The sequence below is a fragment of the Stomoxys calcitrans genome, chromosome 2, assembly GCF_963082655.1.
Source record: "Stomoxys calcitrans chromosome 2, idStoCalc2.1, whole genome shotgun sequence".
Lineage (NCBI taxonomy): Eukaryota > Metazoa > Arthropoda > Insecta > Diptera > Muscidae > Stomoxys > Stomoxys calcitrans.
Window position 1 is genome coordinate 92,350,217 of NC_081553.1, and position 17,298 is coordinate 92,367,514.

Consider the following 17,298-nt stretch of genomic DNA (forward strand, 5'->3'; position numbering starts at 1 on the left):
ACGTCTATAATATGATATAGCTCCCATATAAACCGATCTCCCGATTTAACTTCTTGAGCCCTTACAAGCCGCAATTTTTATCAGATTTGATTGAAATTTTGCACATAGTGTTCCGTTATGACTTCCGATAACCGTGTCAAGTGCGGTCCAAATCGGTCTATAACCAGATATAGCTCCCATATAAACCGATCTTCCGATATGACTTCTTGAGCACTTGTACCCATAGAAAAAACCAAGCATGGCGTTGACAAAGTAACCACATTCGTTCAAAAAAGTGTATCAACACACAGATGTTATCAAATCAACCCCAAATGTTCATAACACAACAACAGTTTTTGTATATGAAACGTGCACATCCGTTGACATTCTGACAACGTCTTGTGCACAGCTTTTTTTTTAAAGATTGCAAAAAGCTTTCATGTGCTGTTGAGTATCGTTGAGTATCACAGTATATCTGTGTTCCATCCATCCCATTGAATGTTTACAAACATCTTACCACATTGCACCACAGCCGGCGATGTAGATGCAATGTTTTTAGAGCCATTTACATTTATGGTTGGTATACATTCACATTTTGTAGGGATGGTGTTCATATCGGTATGTACATGAAACAACAACGCGAGTTAACAAAATCATCCTCACTTGTTAACAATATTTCCAATAACGTCTGTGTATGATAATGACAACATTGGTGCATGATTTTGCGACGTCTTCCTTCTATCAGTGTGGAAGCCTCAATGGTGATTATAAACATCCACTGAGACACACATTTACATTCTATATTATTTTTTCTCCCAACATCCCCACTTCATAATTAAGCAGCAGTCATTTTCAGCAAACAACAGACTTTTCAGCAGTGAGCTTGCTGCTCTGACATTGCTTTTAATTGGTTTATTAGCATCACTTTCGAATAATACCACCATGTATACGATTTTCAATTATCAAGTTGATCCTAAGTATGAATAGGGAAAATATGATGAAATAAAATAAGACGCCATTCTATTGAGTGACACCAAAAATACAATAAATTTAATATTTTGTTGTAGGGGGAATTAAATTTTCTTTAAAATTTTTGTTTATTTTGTCCGTACTCCGTGAAATTTTGGTAGACTCCAAGAATCCGACTCCGCAACCCTGCTTAAAATATCATACCGATCAAGTATTAGATCAGTTATTCAACTTTTTAAAAACGGAATGACAAAGCTTTCAATATTAGAGCTTACAAGGTTATATATTCAAATTTGCCGGTAACAGAACGCTACTGGATTAAAGCTGTAAAAATAGTTTTATAAAAGCGATGACATTACAAATATTATCGCGCTTAGGTCCTTTTATTGTCAAAAAATGTTTTTTTGTGGCCAACAATACCTCTTAATTTCATTTATTTTCATATTCTCTTACTGGGCGTTTTAACAAAGTATGAGCCAAAGTAACGCAATATTGACACACAAAAAAAAATCATTTAATTTTTTGTTCGAATCAATTTTCATGTTGGTCAATAATAAAAAAAAAAATTCAATAATCACTAAAAGAATTTCACTTTTCACCAAAAGAAAAAATTAAATCTCCCAACGAAATGGCCAACACCAAAAATCAAGACAGGCGAAAATGTGGCAAAATACAACAAAAAGGTGGCCACGCATAAGACTAAGCCAACGGAAATTGTCTTCTTCGATGAGAATCTTACATTGAAATGACTTCATTCATACTCATCTCGCCCACTGGCAAACCTCAGGATATTTCACATAATTTATGTTTAAACCAATAATTTCTTCTTCTTCTGGTGGTTTCGCATCTTCGCTTCATTGATTTTAAAAATTTCGATTTTGCAAAATCGAAAACAAAACGAAACATGGCCTGGTCAGATAAGCTGGCCTTTGTTCATCGCCACAAAGAAGATGCCACAACAGAGGTTATTCCAATAAAGATATTTCAATTATAGCAATCTTATAAATTGTTGTTGATTGCATGGAGGAGTTTTGGGCCATGAAGTTAACAAAAATAATTGACACGGGCGCAGTCATAATTTTTGTCACATGTGTGGATTTTTCCATATAAACTGTTTGTAAAAAAAAACCTGGATATCATCTCGACCCAAAAATTTTTAAGCAATGGGCAGATTGGAGTGTGAAGCGAGATAGTTATGAGGGAGCTTAAACCTTGTGGACATTTATTCAACAAAATATTGATTGAAAATCATATTTGTATATTCGATATAAGTACGACCTACCAATGTATGGCTCTTGAAGCTTCCACACCTAATATGGTTGAAAAGTCTCCTAACTAAAGATGAAACGCGTTCCATGGTGGTTGGTGTGTTGTGATATCTGGCTTTCCTTTTCCATTGCAAATAATCTTCGATCATTAAGCTCATCTCGAAAGAGAAACGAAAAAAAATCGTTCAAAGTTCTCCCGGTTTGAACTTATGACACCCACTAGAACGAATATATATGATCTCGACCCAAAAAGTTTATTCGGTAGATCGATCTATATAAAGCTATATCAAAATGTGGTTTCAATGTAGGCCCTTGTCAAGGTGCTGAGCGATCCAACACAGTTCATTTCTTTCAGTTTTATAGTAGCCAGATAATAATTGCTCATTTTTATGGGCCCAAGGCCCTAAATCGGGGAATCGGTGTATATGGCAGCTATAATCAATTACGGTTCGATCTGGTCTATACTCAACACAAATATCTAGCGGTCTTAGTATAACTCAATCGTGGTCGACGCAGTCCGATTTAAGGACGTGGGCGACGAATGGGCATGCAACCATGGGGAACAGCGAAACGGTCGGTAGGACGGCGAAAATCCTATGGGGTAATCCGGATCGTGAGAGGAAAGAAAGTTAGAAGGAGGCCAGTATAGATTTTGGTGTCATAACGGGACACATAGGACTACGAGCTCATTTATGTAAAATCAGTGCGGCAAGTGATAGCATGTGTAGGGCATGCGGGGAAGATAATGAGACGTTGGAGAATTTCCAATGTAGTTTTCCCGGCTTTCGCTGCCAACAGATACCGGTACTTAGGTGAGGACACTATATCAGACATGAACCACTTAAGGGGAGTGGCATGGAAAACAATTAAAGATTTTGTAAGTAGCACGGAATTCCCAACTTAAAAATTTTTTCGGGGTTACTTTTTAGTTTTTCGAGCGCACAAGCCGATTACTGGCTTAGGTGTATGCCTGTGGTGGCATGGGGCGTATTAATATCTGCACCCTCTTTTCAACCTAACCTACAACCATATTACTCTCCCCCATCCAAGTTTCCGATTTTCTGGTTAAATAACAGAGTCTTGGATACTGTTTTATGAATAAAGATAGAACACACAAGCGCTTTCGGTTAGACAATAATAATTGCATTGAGCTTCTTATCAATTCCAAGTTTTTATTGTGTAAAGGCTACCAATGTATAATTTTGTCAAATAGAAAATAATTTGCATACTTTTAGGAGCTTTTAAATTAACCGACAATATTCGATTGCTATCTATCGATAGCAATTATTCAAAACCAAATAACATACAAAACAACGATTAAAAAACACTAGTTAATATATTGGGTTGCCCAAAAAGTAATTGCGGATTTTTTAAAACACACTTGATGTGTGCGGATTTTTTTCTAAAGCAAGCTAAAAGTAACAGCTGATAACTGACAGAAGAAAGAATGCAATTACCGAGTCACAAGCTGTGAAAAAAATTGTCAACGCCGACTATATGAAAAATCCGCAATTACTTTTTTGGCAACCCAATAAAATTAATAAATAAAATTAATATTAAATAATAAAAAGTAAAAAATTAAATTTAAAAAATTTTTAAAATTAAAAAAAAAACTTATAATTGTCATTTTGAATTAAAAACAAGTAAATGCCTGCTAAATATGGCCGAGCCGGATCTTGGGAACCCACCACCATAGTTTCTTCTAAAAATAAATGTAGTTGAAGGGAATAAATTTATTCTACATACCAAACTTCCGTCAAACCAGCAAAAATTAAAGCTTCTAGGAACCAAACAAAGATAATCGAGGGACCGGTTTATATCGGAGCTGAACCAGGTTATAGACCGATTTGGACCGTACTTGGCAAAGTTATTGGTAATCAAAACAGAACACTAAGTGCAAATTTATAGACCGATTTGTACCGTTCTTGGTACAGTTGTTGGAAGTCATAACAGAATACTATGTGCAAAATTTTAGCTAAATCGGACAAAAATTGCGGCTTCCAGGGGCTCAAAAAGTCAAATCGAGAGATCGATTTATATGGGAGCTCTATCTTAATCTGAACCGATATGACCCATTTGCAATCCCCAACGACCTACATCAATATTAAGTATCTTGGCAAAATTTCAAGTGGCTAGCTTAACGCGTTCGACCGCTATCGTGACTTCGACAGACAGACTTAGCTAGATCGACTCAGAATGTCGAGACGATCAAGAATATATATACTTCATGGGGTCTTAGATCAATATTTCGAGGTGTTACAAACGGAATGACTAGATTAGTATACCCCCATCCTATGGTGGAGAGTATAACAAGTAAAATAATGTTAAGTTCGGTCGGGCCGAATCTTAAATACCCTTCACCATGAATCGCATTTGTCGAGTTCTTTGCCCGGTATCTCTTTTTAGGCCCACAAAGGAGAATGGATACGAATTGCTGTGGTATTGGAGCTATATCATGTTTTAAACCATAGTGCAAAATTGCAACCAGATCACATTAGAATTACGCCCTATTATTTACTTCTTGAGATCGTCAAGAAGTAAAATCGGGAGATCGATTTATATGGGAGCTATTTCAGGTTATATACCGATTCAAACCATATTTGACACTTACGTGGAAGGTCATAGAAGAAGTCGTTACGCACACTTTCAGCCAAATCAGACCACAATTGCGCCCTCTAGGGGCTCAAGAAGTGCAATCGAGAGTATGAATTAGCACGTATGTTTGAGATTATAGAAGAAGTCATTGTGCAATATTTCTGTCAAATCTGACCAGAATTGTGCCCTATAGGAGCCTAAGATTAAAAATCGGGAGATCAGTTTATTTGAGAGCTATAAACATGTATGATGAAGATCATAGAAGAAGTAATTGTGCAAATTTTCAGCCAAATCGGATAAGAATTACGCTCTCTAGAGGCTCAAGAAGTATAATCGGGACATCGGTTGATATGGGAGCTAAACAAGGTTTTAGACCGATTCAAATCATATGTGGCACATATGTTGAATGTTGTAGAGAAAAGAATTGTACAAAATTTCAGCCAAATCCGATAAGAATTGCACTCTTTGGGGGCTCAAGAAGTAATCGGGAATTATAATCAGGAGATCGGTTTATATGGGAGCTATATCAAAACATAGACCGATATGGCCCATTAACAATCCCAATCGACCTACACTAATAAGTATTTGTGCAAAATTTCAAGCACCTGGCCTTACTCCTTCGAAAACTCAACGTTCTTACCACAGACAGACAGGCGGACGGACAGAGATGTTATAGGAGAAGTCATTGTGCAAAATGTCAATCAAATCTGACCAGAATTACATCTTATAGGGGCTCAAGAAGTAAAATCGGGAGATCGGTTTATATAGGAGCTATATCAGATTTTAAACCGATTCAAACCATACTTAGCACGTTTGATAGAGGTTAACGAGAAGTTGTTGTTCAATCAAGTCTGACCAGAATTGAAACCTATAGGGACTCAAAAAGTAAAATCCGGAGATCGGTTAATATGGGAGCTATTTATATCATGTTATGGACAGATTCAGACCATATTTGATACGTATGTAGAAGATGATAGGAGCAGTCATTGTACAACATTTCAGTCAAATCTGACCAGAATTGCGCGCTATAATAAGAAGTATATGTACAAAATTTCATTTCATGGAAAATCTTGTCGTAGTTGATTTTTGTAAAAATTTTTATTGTTGTTGTTCGAGCGCGCCAATCCCATTGTAAACTGTTCTAGCGGAATATGTGGCGAACACTTAAACTCTTAAAGCACTGTATCAAAGGTGTCGTTATTCGTAAGCTATGGTCTACTGTCGAGTGACTCTCGAACCCGGGCAGAAGTGATGATCGGATCCACGGCACGTGATTACTCTGAACACCACACTGATTGAAACTTTGAGCTCCGATTTGTGTGGTGTACATCGTCATCACGAAAAGCTCAGCTTAGAGTTAACGGACGCGTCTACAAGTTGCGGGCGAGGCCAGGCGAGAGTAAAGAACCAATGGCTATCACGTTCTTACGCCGATCGGTCCTGTGGACCGGAACCAACTCACTCACATAGGAGTTTGGCGAGGATCACTACCTTAACATGCAAATGTCGCTACAACATCAACAACGCTTAAAGCACTACCTCTACCGAGAAAAAATTTCATGTGATTAGCATATATATGAATTTCGTAAATTTCATTGGACGACGACATTGTATTGGCATCCGGCACGAGATAACTATGAGCACCACACGGGCTGGGACTTTGAGCTTAGATCTGTGTGGTGTTCATCGTTATCACGAGAAGCTTAGCTGGAAGCTTCTTGGCGTGGCCACAGGTTGCAGATAGTGGAATGCTTCATCAGCGGTATCGAGTGCAGTCTCAGTGACAAGTCGGGCGGCAGCAGTTCTTGCCTAAATACTGAGTACCTATAATGCTGGATATGACAACGCGAGTTATTGACGCTTTAAATAACCCATGGCCATCGCATTCTCGCGGCAATTCCATGGCCGCATTTACCCGATGAAGTCGTTCATCAACAAGGGCTGCCGCCGCAGTGTACAACACACTGCTACAACAACGTCTTCGCGGCAAACCTGAACAAGCTTAGTCACCAAAATGAGCTTGACGAGGATCTCTACCTCCACATGCAAACGTGGCTAGAACAACAACTGCTTGGCACGCAATCGCCGCATATAATAGCATAGCACGCTTTTATACAGTAAGCTCTCTGTTCTTCTTTTATACAGTAAAACATATAAATATTGATTTATTAAGTCAAGTTCTTTTGTATAGCTCTATCAGGAAACTTTTAAGGTCGCTACTAATACATAAAAAAATACAAAATTGAATAAGGTCATGATGTGGGCGCTGATTTTAATTTATGGATCCTCAGGGCTTATGGACACGGTCATTCTTTTAAGTCCTCGAAAGATGGTAAGGTCTAAAGTTTTTGAGTTAGCTGCCAGAACCTCATATACATCTGAAGAAGTTTTGATTTCTTTGCCATTAATATGGGTGACAATGTCACCAGGACTTAAGCCACCACTAAAATTTTAAAACATTTACATTTAAGGCAAGGCATGTTTTAAGTTTGCAATGATAACTTACACATGAGCCGGTGAACCCAAAATAACTTTCCACACAAGAACACCATGCGTTAGATTGGGTGGTACATTTTGTGCTCTCGATTTTAATTCATTGAGAATGTCATGGGTCAAGGTCAACATGGTTATGCCCATGTAACGTTTGGCAGGATATTGCTGTTTACTACCCGGACTACGTTTTCTTCGATCGGCCACCTTTGCCAAGAACAATTTCACATAATCGATGGGTATGGCAAAACTTATGCCAGCCGTCACTTTCATTGAATTTACACCAATGGCTTCGCCATCCAAATTGACAAGTGGCCCACCGCTATTACCAAATGTAATGGCAGCATCTGTTTGCAAATAGTTTATATCACGATTTCCCAAACCCAATTCCTGCGAAGGTCTCTGTGTAGAACTGATGACACCAGCTGTAACTGTGTTGCTTAAGGCTAAAGGACTGCCCAATGCCACTACCCATTCACCGGAACGTAAACTGGAACTTTCTCCCAGTTTCATGACGGGCAGATTTTTACAATTTATGCGTATAATGGCCAAATCAGAAGTTTGATCCACATCCTCTACCATGGCAGGAAAGACACGACCATCGTGCAAACGCACCTGCACCATGGTATGAGGTTTGTTTATGACCACATGGGCATTTGTTAGGATAGTGCCATCCGATTCAATGATGAAACCTGAACCATTAGAAGCCGTCAGTGGTTTGCCGGTATAGTAATCAAAGTGCCGGTTATCTTTTATCTCAATGTAAACGACGGACTCGGCACATACGTCGACAACATCTGCTATGAAGTTGTATTGCTTACGCCTGCCACTCAAGTTAGGTAATGTTTTGGCCTCCACGGTGGGCCAAATACTTGAATCACACCTTAGATATGTGTAGGCTCCCCATGCCGCAGCCACGGCTACGCAACAACCTGCTGACATAAAGGACGGCCAACTTGATTTCTCTCTTCGACCATAGCCATTGAATTTGTCGGAGTTCTGGGTGGCAAATGCATATTTTTGTGCTGCTACTACACTAGGAATATATTTATTTTGTATTCTTGTCGTCGTAAGGGGAAACCGACTTAAAAATCTCAGTGCCATTTATATTCAAGTTCTAATACTTTTAAATGAACTAAAAAAATTATTTGTTATGAAGTGGCAAGCAAAACAGCTGGTAGCTGACGACAGCTGTGTTTGTTAAGTCGCTTGGGTTGCCACATAGATACACAAAAAACAAAGCAGTATAATGAAATACCGTTACACATTGCTCTAACAACAAAGACAACAAGGAAATTCCAAAAATATCCCAATTGGATTTGGCCGGAAATGTACAAGGGTAAATGGTGTGGAACTTACCTTTGTGAACAGGATATCAATCTACAAGTGAATCCATTGTAATGCAGCACATTATACATCAAAAGTTCCATTTTATCGTTCGCGATAGTCTTTGTTTCGATACACGCACTAACACATTTGTAACACCGTCGCGCACTAAACCGAAAAACGTAATTATTTGGTATTCTTCGCCAAAAACAGGAGTTAATTGTCAACTTGTTTCGATCGCGAGAGTTTTGGTTTCGATTCACGCAGTATCACTATTTTAACACCGTCGCGCACTAAATCTAACATAGACATTATCCTGTGTGTTTCGCTAAACGTTGAAATATTTTATACAATTGGCGAAGCATTTGTTTTAAGACACGCACGAACCCAAGTGAAAACAACGCGCACTATAATTTAACAATGCATGCTAAATTGATATGTCAAAGATGCCAAAAACAGGAAAGAAGAAGAATTTGCAATTTACAGGCATTAAGGGGGCTGCACACAACCTGAAAGAAAGGAGATGAGACCACCTTTAATAGTAAATCAATATTTATAGTAAATATATGTAAATTTAATTAAATTAACCTAAATGCATGCTGAGTAATGTAATTTCGAAAAGCTGTTGAGCAAATTGAACGTGTTATTAGTTTTTTATTTAATATTATTCGTAATATTACAGGTGAGAAATCTACCGTGGCCAATACATTCATATGACCATCGCTGACGCTAAGGCTTCTCTCACACTATAAATGTTTGTCTCATGACATTTCCAAATTTGCATTTTAAGTTGCACACATAATGTTATAAGAATGAAACTAACATATGACAATCACATGGCAGCCGGTTATACGTACCGAATTGACCCCATAAAGTCCATCATCGGCTTAGTGTGCAACACACCGCTCAAGGCGGATTCAAAAAGGTGGTCTCACGCGAACAGCTGCTAACAGCCGGCCAGGTTTGACGGTATTAAGACAACAGATTTTTGTTTACATTCTCTTTGTTGTTATCTTCTTTCTCGAATATTCTCTGCTCATGTACGCACACGTATACACACACTCACACAAATTTATGTGTGTGTGTTGGCATAACGCCGATCAACTTGTTGACAACATGGTGGATTGCACCATATGATTTGTGGTTGTTGTACAGATGAGACCACCTTTAATTGTTTCGCCATGCATACTGCTACAACAACAATCACATTTCAAAGTAATACATGTTATTTTTTCGATTAGGTGTATGTCCATAGTGACATGGGGTGGATTTATATCTGCACCCTCTTTTCAACCTAACCTAACCTATTTTTTCAATTAAGGTGGGTATTAACTTCAGTTTTCACACTCCATATAAAAAAGTAGTGCAAAAAATCTGTGAAAAGAATTTTATTTGTGGTACTAAGTTCTTTATTGAGTAGACATTTGAAACGTTTTTCAACTTGGGCCAACATGATTTAAAAAGCAGCCGGTTGTACTCATGACATAACTACCAGGTAGTGTAACGTAAACAATTTTTTCTCGCACAGTGCACTATCTGTCAACGAGTTTTGGTCGTGTGTGTGTTATAGTTAAGAACTTTAAAACACACAAACATCGAAAAATGACGCAAACTAGTAACATACTCAAAATCAGAGTTGCACTAATCATTGATTTTTACAAATAGTGAACTCAATATTTTGTTGTTGGGCTATATTAATGAATATATCTTGGTTGTACATACCGGACTGACCCGATGGAGTCCTTCATCGGCAAGGGCTGCCCCCTCAGTGTACAACACACTGCTATAACAACAACAAAAGGAATTTTCGTCGCATTTGCATTGCATTTTCGTTCATTTTTTAAATAAACAACAGTTATTAGCAAATATAGCTATAAAGCACTTTCACTTTTATTGTTCGTGCTAACACTACGCAATGAACATAATTTACCAAAATAATGCTGGTGGTAAAACATCTAATAGTAGTGTTGCCTACATTTCTTTTTATTTGAGGATATAAAATGGATAGGGGATTAGGAGCAGGTCATACCATCGTGGTATAAAAGAATCCTGGCGGAGTAAGTTGGATTTGGACGTAAAAGCCAAAGGAATGCCGTCAGTAAACTTGGTAACTCCAAAGCCATTCGGAAGTTACCAAGTTCAGAAACATGCCACAACATTTTTCAAGAGACTTTGCTATCGGTCTACATGTCAATTTGTTTTTTTTTTTTCGGTGGACAGTTCTCATACACTTCTCTCAAACTTCAATCTGATAATCGTAATCTAAACCCATAGAAATATTATTTGAGTAGCATGTTAAACCAGGTCACCAGGTCTTCATATGCGTTTTATAGTTTTTAAGGTACGGTACATTTCAATTTACCGCATTTGCCACTCAAGGTAGTTTCCTTGGGGTGGATTTTTTGTTATTGGTCTAATGACGCTATCTTTTTATGGTCATCATTCAATTTGAATGCCAAAAACACAGCATTTTATTCATTTCTGACTTGCTGCACTTTTTCTCTGTGTATTATTTGCCATACACGGAATCCATACGAACTGGAAAAGGTTGTGTTAGTGTGCTCTTGATCTATAACAGCTGTTTGTCATATAACTGTCACATCTGTTATTATTTTTTTTTTATTTTTATTCTCGCGTCTTGGTCGTCGACACGAATTACGAACATTTCTTAAAACGACATAAAAACTAGTTAATTAACGCGATTATACAAATATACACAAGCAACAAGTATACGAAATATTTTTAGTGCAAGTGATAATGTGGGGAAGTTGATGATTATGCAGCACCAATCAAACAAATATTTATAACAATGGGCTGTGCCAAAAGCAGAAACCAACAACTCCCATATAAAAAGTAACGCATACACATAAGCAGAAGAAAAAGAAATAAATAATACTACACAAATAGAAAAAATATGCAAAGCGAGTATGAAAAACAATATCACGTACGTCATTTATAGCACACAGCCATAGAAAAGAAATGTGAAAAAATACTCAATATGGAAAATAAACAGAAAGCTTGTGGTGGCGGCCTATTCCAGAAAACCCAGAGTTCAAGTGGATATGGCGCCTATCTGTTGTGCTAGCATTTGCATTGAAACGAACGAACGAACTTTGCACCCAAATATATAAATAAATATCTTCCCATTGCACCACCATCATCATAATAAATATATATATATATATATATATATATATATATATATATATATATATATATATATATATATATATATATACATCTAGCATGTACATATATATAATTGCTGCTACCACCTCCATACATCATAATACAACGTACATACGTACATTCATTCATACATGTATTCACCATAATATTATCATGCAGAATATTAACTCTTTGCACTCTCTTCACACTGCCACCGCTGCTGCTGCTGCTGCTACTGTGGTTGGGGCTTGTGTCTTCTTCAATTTATTTTTCCGTTTTGTTTTTATTGTGGCTGAGTAATTAATGCCTTTTACTTTGGCTTGTGGGTATGTAGTGTCTGTATGTATGTACTACAGTGTGCATATCACTTGGTGTTATACATCTTCATTGCTTTTACTAACATATCCACATGATCACTTGAAAAAGGTGTATCTGTTGTATTTTCGTTCAATCATGCACACTCGTGCAATCAAACGTACGCATATAAGTAACCTGTGTGCAATTCGGCATTCACCACTGAATGAAATGTAAAGGAAGCGGTCCGCTTTAACTTATGCCAATAATAATGCAAGAGATAACACTTTTATCAGAGATACAACATACGAGGGATGCTAACACAATTTCAAAATTCACAGTACATTTTGGTACACACTAATCTTGGTGTTACTATGGCACTGGCGGAATTCTAATAACATTTGCAAATAAGGGAAGATGTGTAAATTTTATTTCATTAAAAAAACGGGAACTCGTACATACAAACATTTTCAGCAGATTTGCTTCAAAATATTTAACCTAAAATGGCACCCAAATACAAGTGAGGGGAGAAATTAAAAAAAAAAATTATAAATCGGACTCTCAGTACCTTGATAAATTTCTGACAGCTAAGCACTTAATAGATATATTGCTGGAAGCTGCTTACCAATCTGTTTTAAACGGGATATATCTATTAGGTGATATTTTACTTAGTCATATACTAGTTTTTTTAGAGTACTTTATAGCTACATGAACGAACGCCGATATTAGTCATCATTAGAGAGAAAGTCCTATTAACAGGAAAATATTAATCACCCCCTAATAATCTACTTGTTGTTGTTGTTGTAGCCACATTTACATGTGGATTGGCGATCCTCGTTAAGCTCTTGAAGCCAGTCCCGGTCCAAAGGACCTATCGCCGCTTGAACGGAGTGGTCATTGCTTATTTAAAGGCGCCAATATATCGCTTTGTCATATCGATCATCATAGGCACTCAGTATTTATGTAAGAGCCGACGCCGCCGGGCCACTCGCTGAGGCTCTGAGACTCCCGCGGCGATCGGTCCTATAAACCGGATGGTTTTTGCTCACCTAAAGGAGCTTGACGAGAAGACATTTTCCTGTAGTTCGAAGTGCAGCATTCATGGGTGGTCAACCCATGTCAAGCTTTTTGAGGGCATTGCAAAAAGTCTCTCCATGCGTCCCTAGAAAATTGAAAACAGCCTTTACAGGTCTGTAAAAGTATAAACAATGTCCTCGAGTTTCTTGGAGCGAAATAAGATCTTGACCTGCCTGAATGCTGCACTTCGAACTACAGGAAGATGTCTTCTCGCCAAGCTCCTATAGGTTAGCAAAAACCATCCGGTCTTTAGGACCGATCGCCGATTGTATTGAATCACCGGTCAATATTGAAAACCCTTCGATATGGCAACAATCACGGGTATCCCCATTTTTTACCTGGTTGAAACCAAGGCTAATATGAGCAAAACAAACAAGTTCTACAAAGTTTAAAATTCCGATGTTGTCGCTAAAAACCTGAAGCTCGATTTTGATTTTGGACCCAAACTTTGCGGGATTTGTTGTAGATTTAAATTCTGACAATTCCACATTAGGTTGGGTCGACTGAACTACAGTGATGTTCTACAATTTGCAACCCGGCACGGGATAAGTATGAGTTGCACAGGCTGGAACTTTGAGCACTTTGAGATCTGTGTGGTGTTCATTATTATCACAATCCCATGGCAGCCGGTTGTACGCACCGGATTGACCCGATGGAACACTTCATCGGCAAGGGATGTGTACTTGTTCGTCTTTTTTCGTCATGGGAGAGGAACATCGCGGAGTACCTTCTCCGCACACTTCTGGTCCGTGCCGGGATTGAAAAGAACCCCGGACCCTGGTTCTGTTCGGTTTGCTAGAACCGCTTCCTTCATCGGTCGGTGTCGGTGACCGATCTTGCTCTGGCCTAACGTCACTACGGAAGTATAGTCACACTGAATATGTTACAAGGTGCTGTGCGAACATAGACAGCAGTGGGTCACAAGCGTCATCTTCGTCGCCTACTGCGTCCTCTTCGTCGGACTATGTGACACCCCGACCTCTCCCTTGCGGCAATATACGCAACAGCAGCATCCCAACCCCAATATTGCCAGGTCAGTGCCGGGAAGTGTATCATTTTTGCAACTCAACTGCAACGGTCTCCGTGGCAAGAACGACGAGATTGTGGAATTTATGCGTCAGAAGAACATATTGGTCGCAGCGATCCAGGAGATAAAGCTGACCAACACCTGCAGCTTGCACAGTTGTCACGGATATAATGTGCTACATAAGGATCGCTCAAGTAATGGAGATGGAGGATTGGCTTTCGTGATAAACCATTCCGTGCAATACAGACCCATCTCGCCTGCGCCTGACGCTAGTGACCCCTACATGGAATGCATGGGAATAGTATTCAGGTCCGGTACTGCCGAGATAGAGGTATACAACGTGTACACAACGCCGGTTGGTAGCTGTGTCCCCCCAATAAATGGCCAAGCTTACAACCCCGACATAAGTGGGTTACTATCTGGCCATAATCGCCTGGTTTTAGCGGACTTTTATGCGCATCACATTTCATTGTATTCACCCCTAGGTAACGACCAGCGTGGCAAAGCTTTGGCAGAGCAGATTGAAGGCTCAACGTTTTGCACGGTGATGAGGATGCCACTACTAGGATAACGGGGAGGTGCAGTTAGGATAACGAGGAGGTGCAGCTTGCCAGATATTTCCATTGCATCCCCTGATCTCCAAAGTGACGTATCCTGGCAAGCCGTCATCTCTTCGGGGTCAAGCCACCTCTCCATAATTCTTACCATCGACTAACATGGCTGGAGCACTTGGAGCAATGTAACTTAGGCACACATTTGCCGTGGCTTCAATCAGCCCTGGCCATGTGATAGGGTGATCCTCGTGGCACTGGACCTATCGAAGTCATTCGACACGGTCAACCATTCCAAATTATTTGAGGACATCTCCAACACGTCCCTCCAGCCAGGCCTGAAACGCTGGGTCGCGAACTATCTGTGTGGTCGCCATTCATTTGTAGAATTTAGGAATAAGAAGTCGAAGCACCGTAGAGTGAAACAGGGAGTTCCCCAAGGTGGGGTGATATCTCCGGCAATGTTTAACCTCTACCTATCATCCATTCCACCCCCTTCAGACGGCGTAGAGATCGTATCATATGCGGACGATTGTACGATCATGGCATTAGGCCTCCTACCCATTATTGACATCTGCGACAGGTTGAACGTCTACCTCAACGAAATTGCCTCATACTTCGCTGCAATAAATCTGAAGATATCTGTCACATTATTTTCTACAAATACGCGTGAAGTGAATGCCCAGCAGACTGTGATGGTCGTTGGAGAAATGATTCCGGCCATCAAGTGTCCCAAAATACTTGGCGTCACTTTTGACAGCTCTTACACATTCTTCCCACATGCCACAGCAATTTGAGATAAAGTCAAAAGTAGAAACAAGGTCCTCAATTCACTTGCCGGCAGCACTTGTGGTGCAGACAAAGAAACCTTGTTGACCAGGTACAAAGCAATTGGCCGGTCTGTGGTACGTTATGCAGGGCCAGTGTTGTCTCGATAGCTTTGTGACACGCAGTGGAATAATATTCAGATCTGTCAGAATACCGCCCTCCGAACTGCAACGGGCTGTCTCCTCAGTTCTCATCATCATCATGATATCTTTCCCCAAGTCATCTTCTTGGGGAAAGATATCAAACGCCCAGAAGCCTTAAGCTAGATCTACATGATCTAGAACGTGAGGTTCAGAGCTACAACAGAGAACTTCTAGATCAAGCGGGTCTAGACAACACTCATGCAGACACGGTAGCAGATGCGGTAAATATCTACTGGATGAATGTAGTCCATGGAGAACGACCGCCTTCCATTGCACCTGAAGGAATTGACCTCCCCCGGCAAACCAGAGTAGATCTGGCTCAATTAAGTTCCGGCAGATGCAGCCGTCTAATCTTCTACAGAGCAAGGATTGATGCCGATGTGCAAGATGCATGCCCCGATTGTGACCAGGGACCACACGATACACATCACCTGCTTAACTGCCCAGCCAGACACACTCGACTCAGACCCAGATCCCTCTGGGCGAACACCATCTTAGTGGAAGAGTTCCTGGATCTTTACACTCAACAGAATCAAGCAGATGAAAGATACAACACTACAAACTGCTAAAACAACATCCAGGCACTGGATAACTGTGAGCACAAAATCGGCTGCAACTTTGAATTCCGATCTGTGTGGTGTTCGTTGTTAACACGCGAAGCTTAGCTGCGAGCTACCGGGCACGTCCACAGGTTAAGGATATTGGAATACTCCATACGGAGTAGCTGCAACAACAGTCGCGGCGATTCTCAGTGAGAAGTCTTGCACAAATACTGAGTGCCTATGATGCTCGATATGACAAGGCGCCTTTAAACAACTTATGGCCACACTGTTCCCGCGGCGACCGGTTCTTTGACCAAAACCAGCTTGCTCACCTACAGCAGCTGACGAGTATCGCCACCTCCACATGAAAATATGGCTACAACAACAACAAAATTGGTATAATACTATGGGGTCAAATAACCGTGGGGGATGTCCAACATAAAACCCAACCAAACGAATATCTATACAGATTGGGACAACATGGGTATGAAATGACAGTTATTTAAGAGTAGAGTACGAAGTTGATATAACAATTTGACCCCGCAAAAACCGGCCAAAAATTAAATGTTTACCAATTGGCGCGGTATTGGCATCAAATGAAAGGTAAATCGAAGTAGAATACGAAACTTATATAAAAAATTTGGGGTCCAGTAGCAGGGGTGGTTGCAATCGCGAACAATCAAAGATATTGAATGGAGAGTTTCAGTGAGAGTTCGGGTGGCATCGGCTTTTGTTTAAATGCCCAACCAAACGGATATCTTATACAGATTGGGACAACATGGGTATGACATGAAAGGTATTTAAGAGTAGAGTACGAATTTGATATAACAAAATGATCCATGTGTCGGAGGGCCCGCCTTACCCTCAAAAAACCGGCCAAAAATTACATGTTTACCGATTAGGTCAGTATGGGTATCAAATGAAAGGTAAATAGAAGTACAATACGAAACTTATATAAAAAATTTGGGGTCCAGTACCAGGGGTGGCTGCTGTCGCGGGCAATCATAGATATTGAGTGGAGAGTCTCAGTGAGAGTTCGGG

At 39.8% G+C, this 17,298-nt stretch overlaps 2 protein-coding genes across 10 annotated transcripts in view; one reads left to right on the forward strand and one right to left on the reverse strand.

Annotated features, from left to right (window-relative positions):
- Positions 1–6,962: 6,962 nt before the first annotated feature.
- Positions 6,963–8,474, reverse strand: LOC106089054 (serine protease HTRA2, mitochondrial). The gene is made up of 2 exons (XM_013254809.2): positions 7,318–8,474; positions 6,963–7,254 (listed from the first exon to the last, which is right to left on the reverse strand). The coding sequence occupies exons 1-2, from the start codon at positions 8,403–8,405 to the stop codon at positions 7,089–7,091; spliced, it is 1,254 nt and encodes a 417-aa protein (XP_013110263.2). The 5' UTR covers positions 8,406–8,474; the 3' UTR covers positions 6,963–7,088.
- Positions 8,475–11,236: 2,762 nt separating this feature from the next.
- The window catches only part of LOC106089194 (transcription factor SPT20 homolog), a 28,568-nt gene continuing 22,506 nt past the window's right edge, over positions 11,237–17,298 (forward strand). For 4 of the 9 annotated variants that reach the window (XM_013255013.2, XM_059362273.1, XM_013254990.2 and 1 more), the window contains exon 1: positions 11,237–11,480. Coding sequence is in view for 4 of the 9 variants with exons in the window: in XM_013254990.2 (XP_013110444.2) it covers positions 11,437–11,480 (44 nt within the window). In the remaining 5 variants the exon portion in view is untranslated. Of the gene's footprint in view, positions 11,572–17,298 lie in introns of all 9 variants that reach the window. The other 5 variants (XM_059362275.1, XM_059362274.1, XM_013255006.2 and 2 more) reach the window with 2 other exon arrangements.

What these genes read in the sequence shown, in the direction of transcription:
- LOC106089054 (XM_013254809.2), bottom strand. Translation starts at nt 8,405, where the DNA reads ATGGCACTGAGATTTTTAAGTCGGTTTCCCCTTACGACGACAAGAATA. An exon ending in TTGGGTTCACCGGCTCATGT is followed by an intron (nt 7,255 to 7,317) that starts GTAAGTTATCAT and finishes TTAAAATTTTAG; the next exon opens with TGGTGGCTTAAGTCCTGGTG.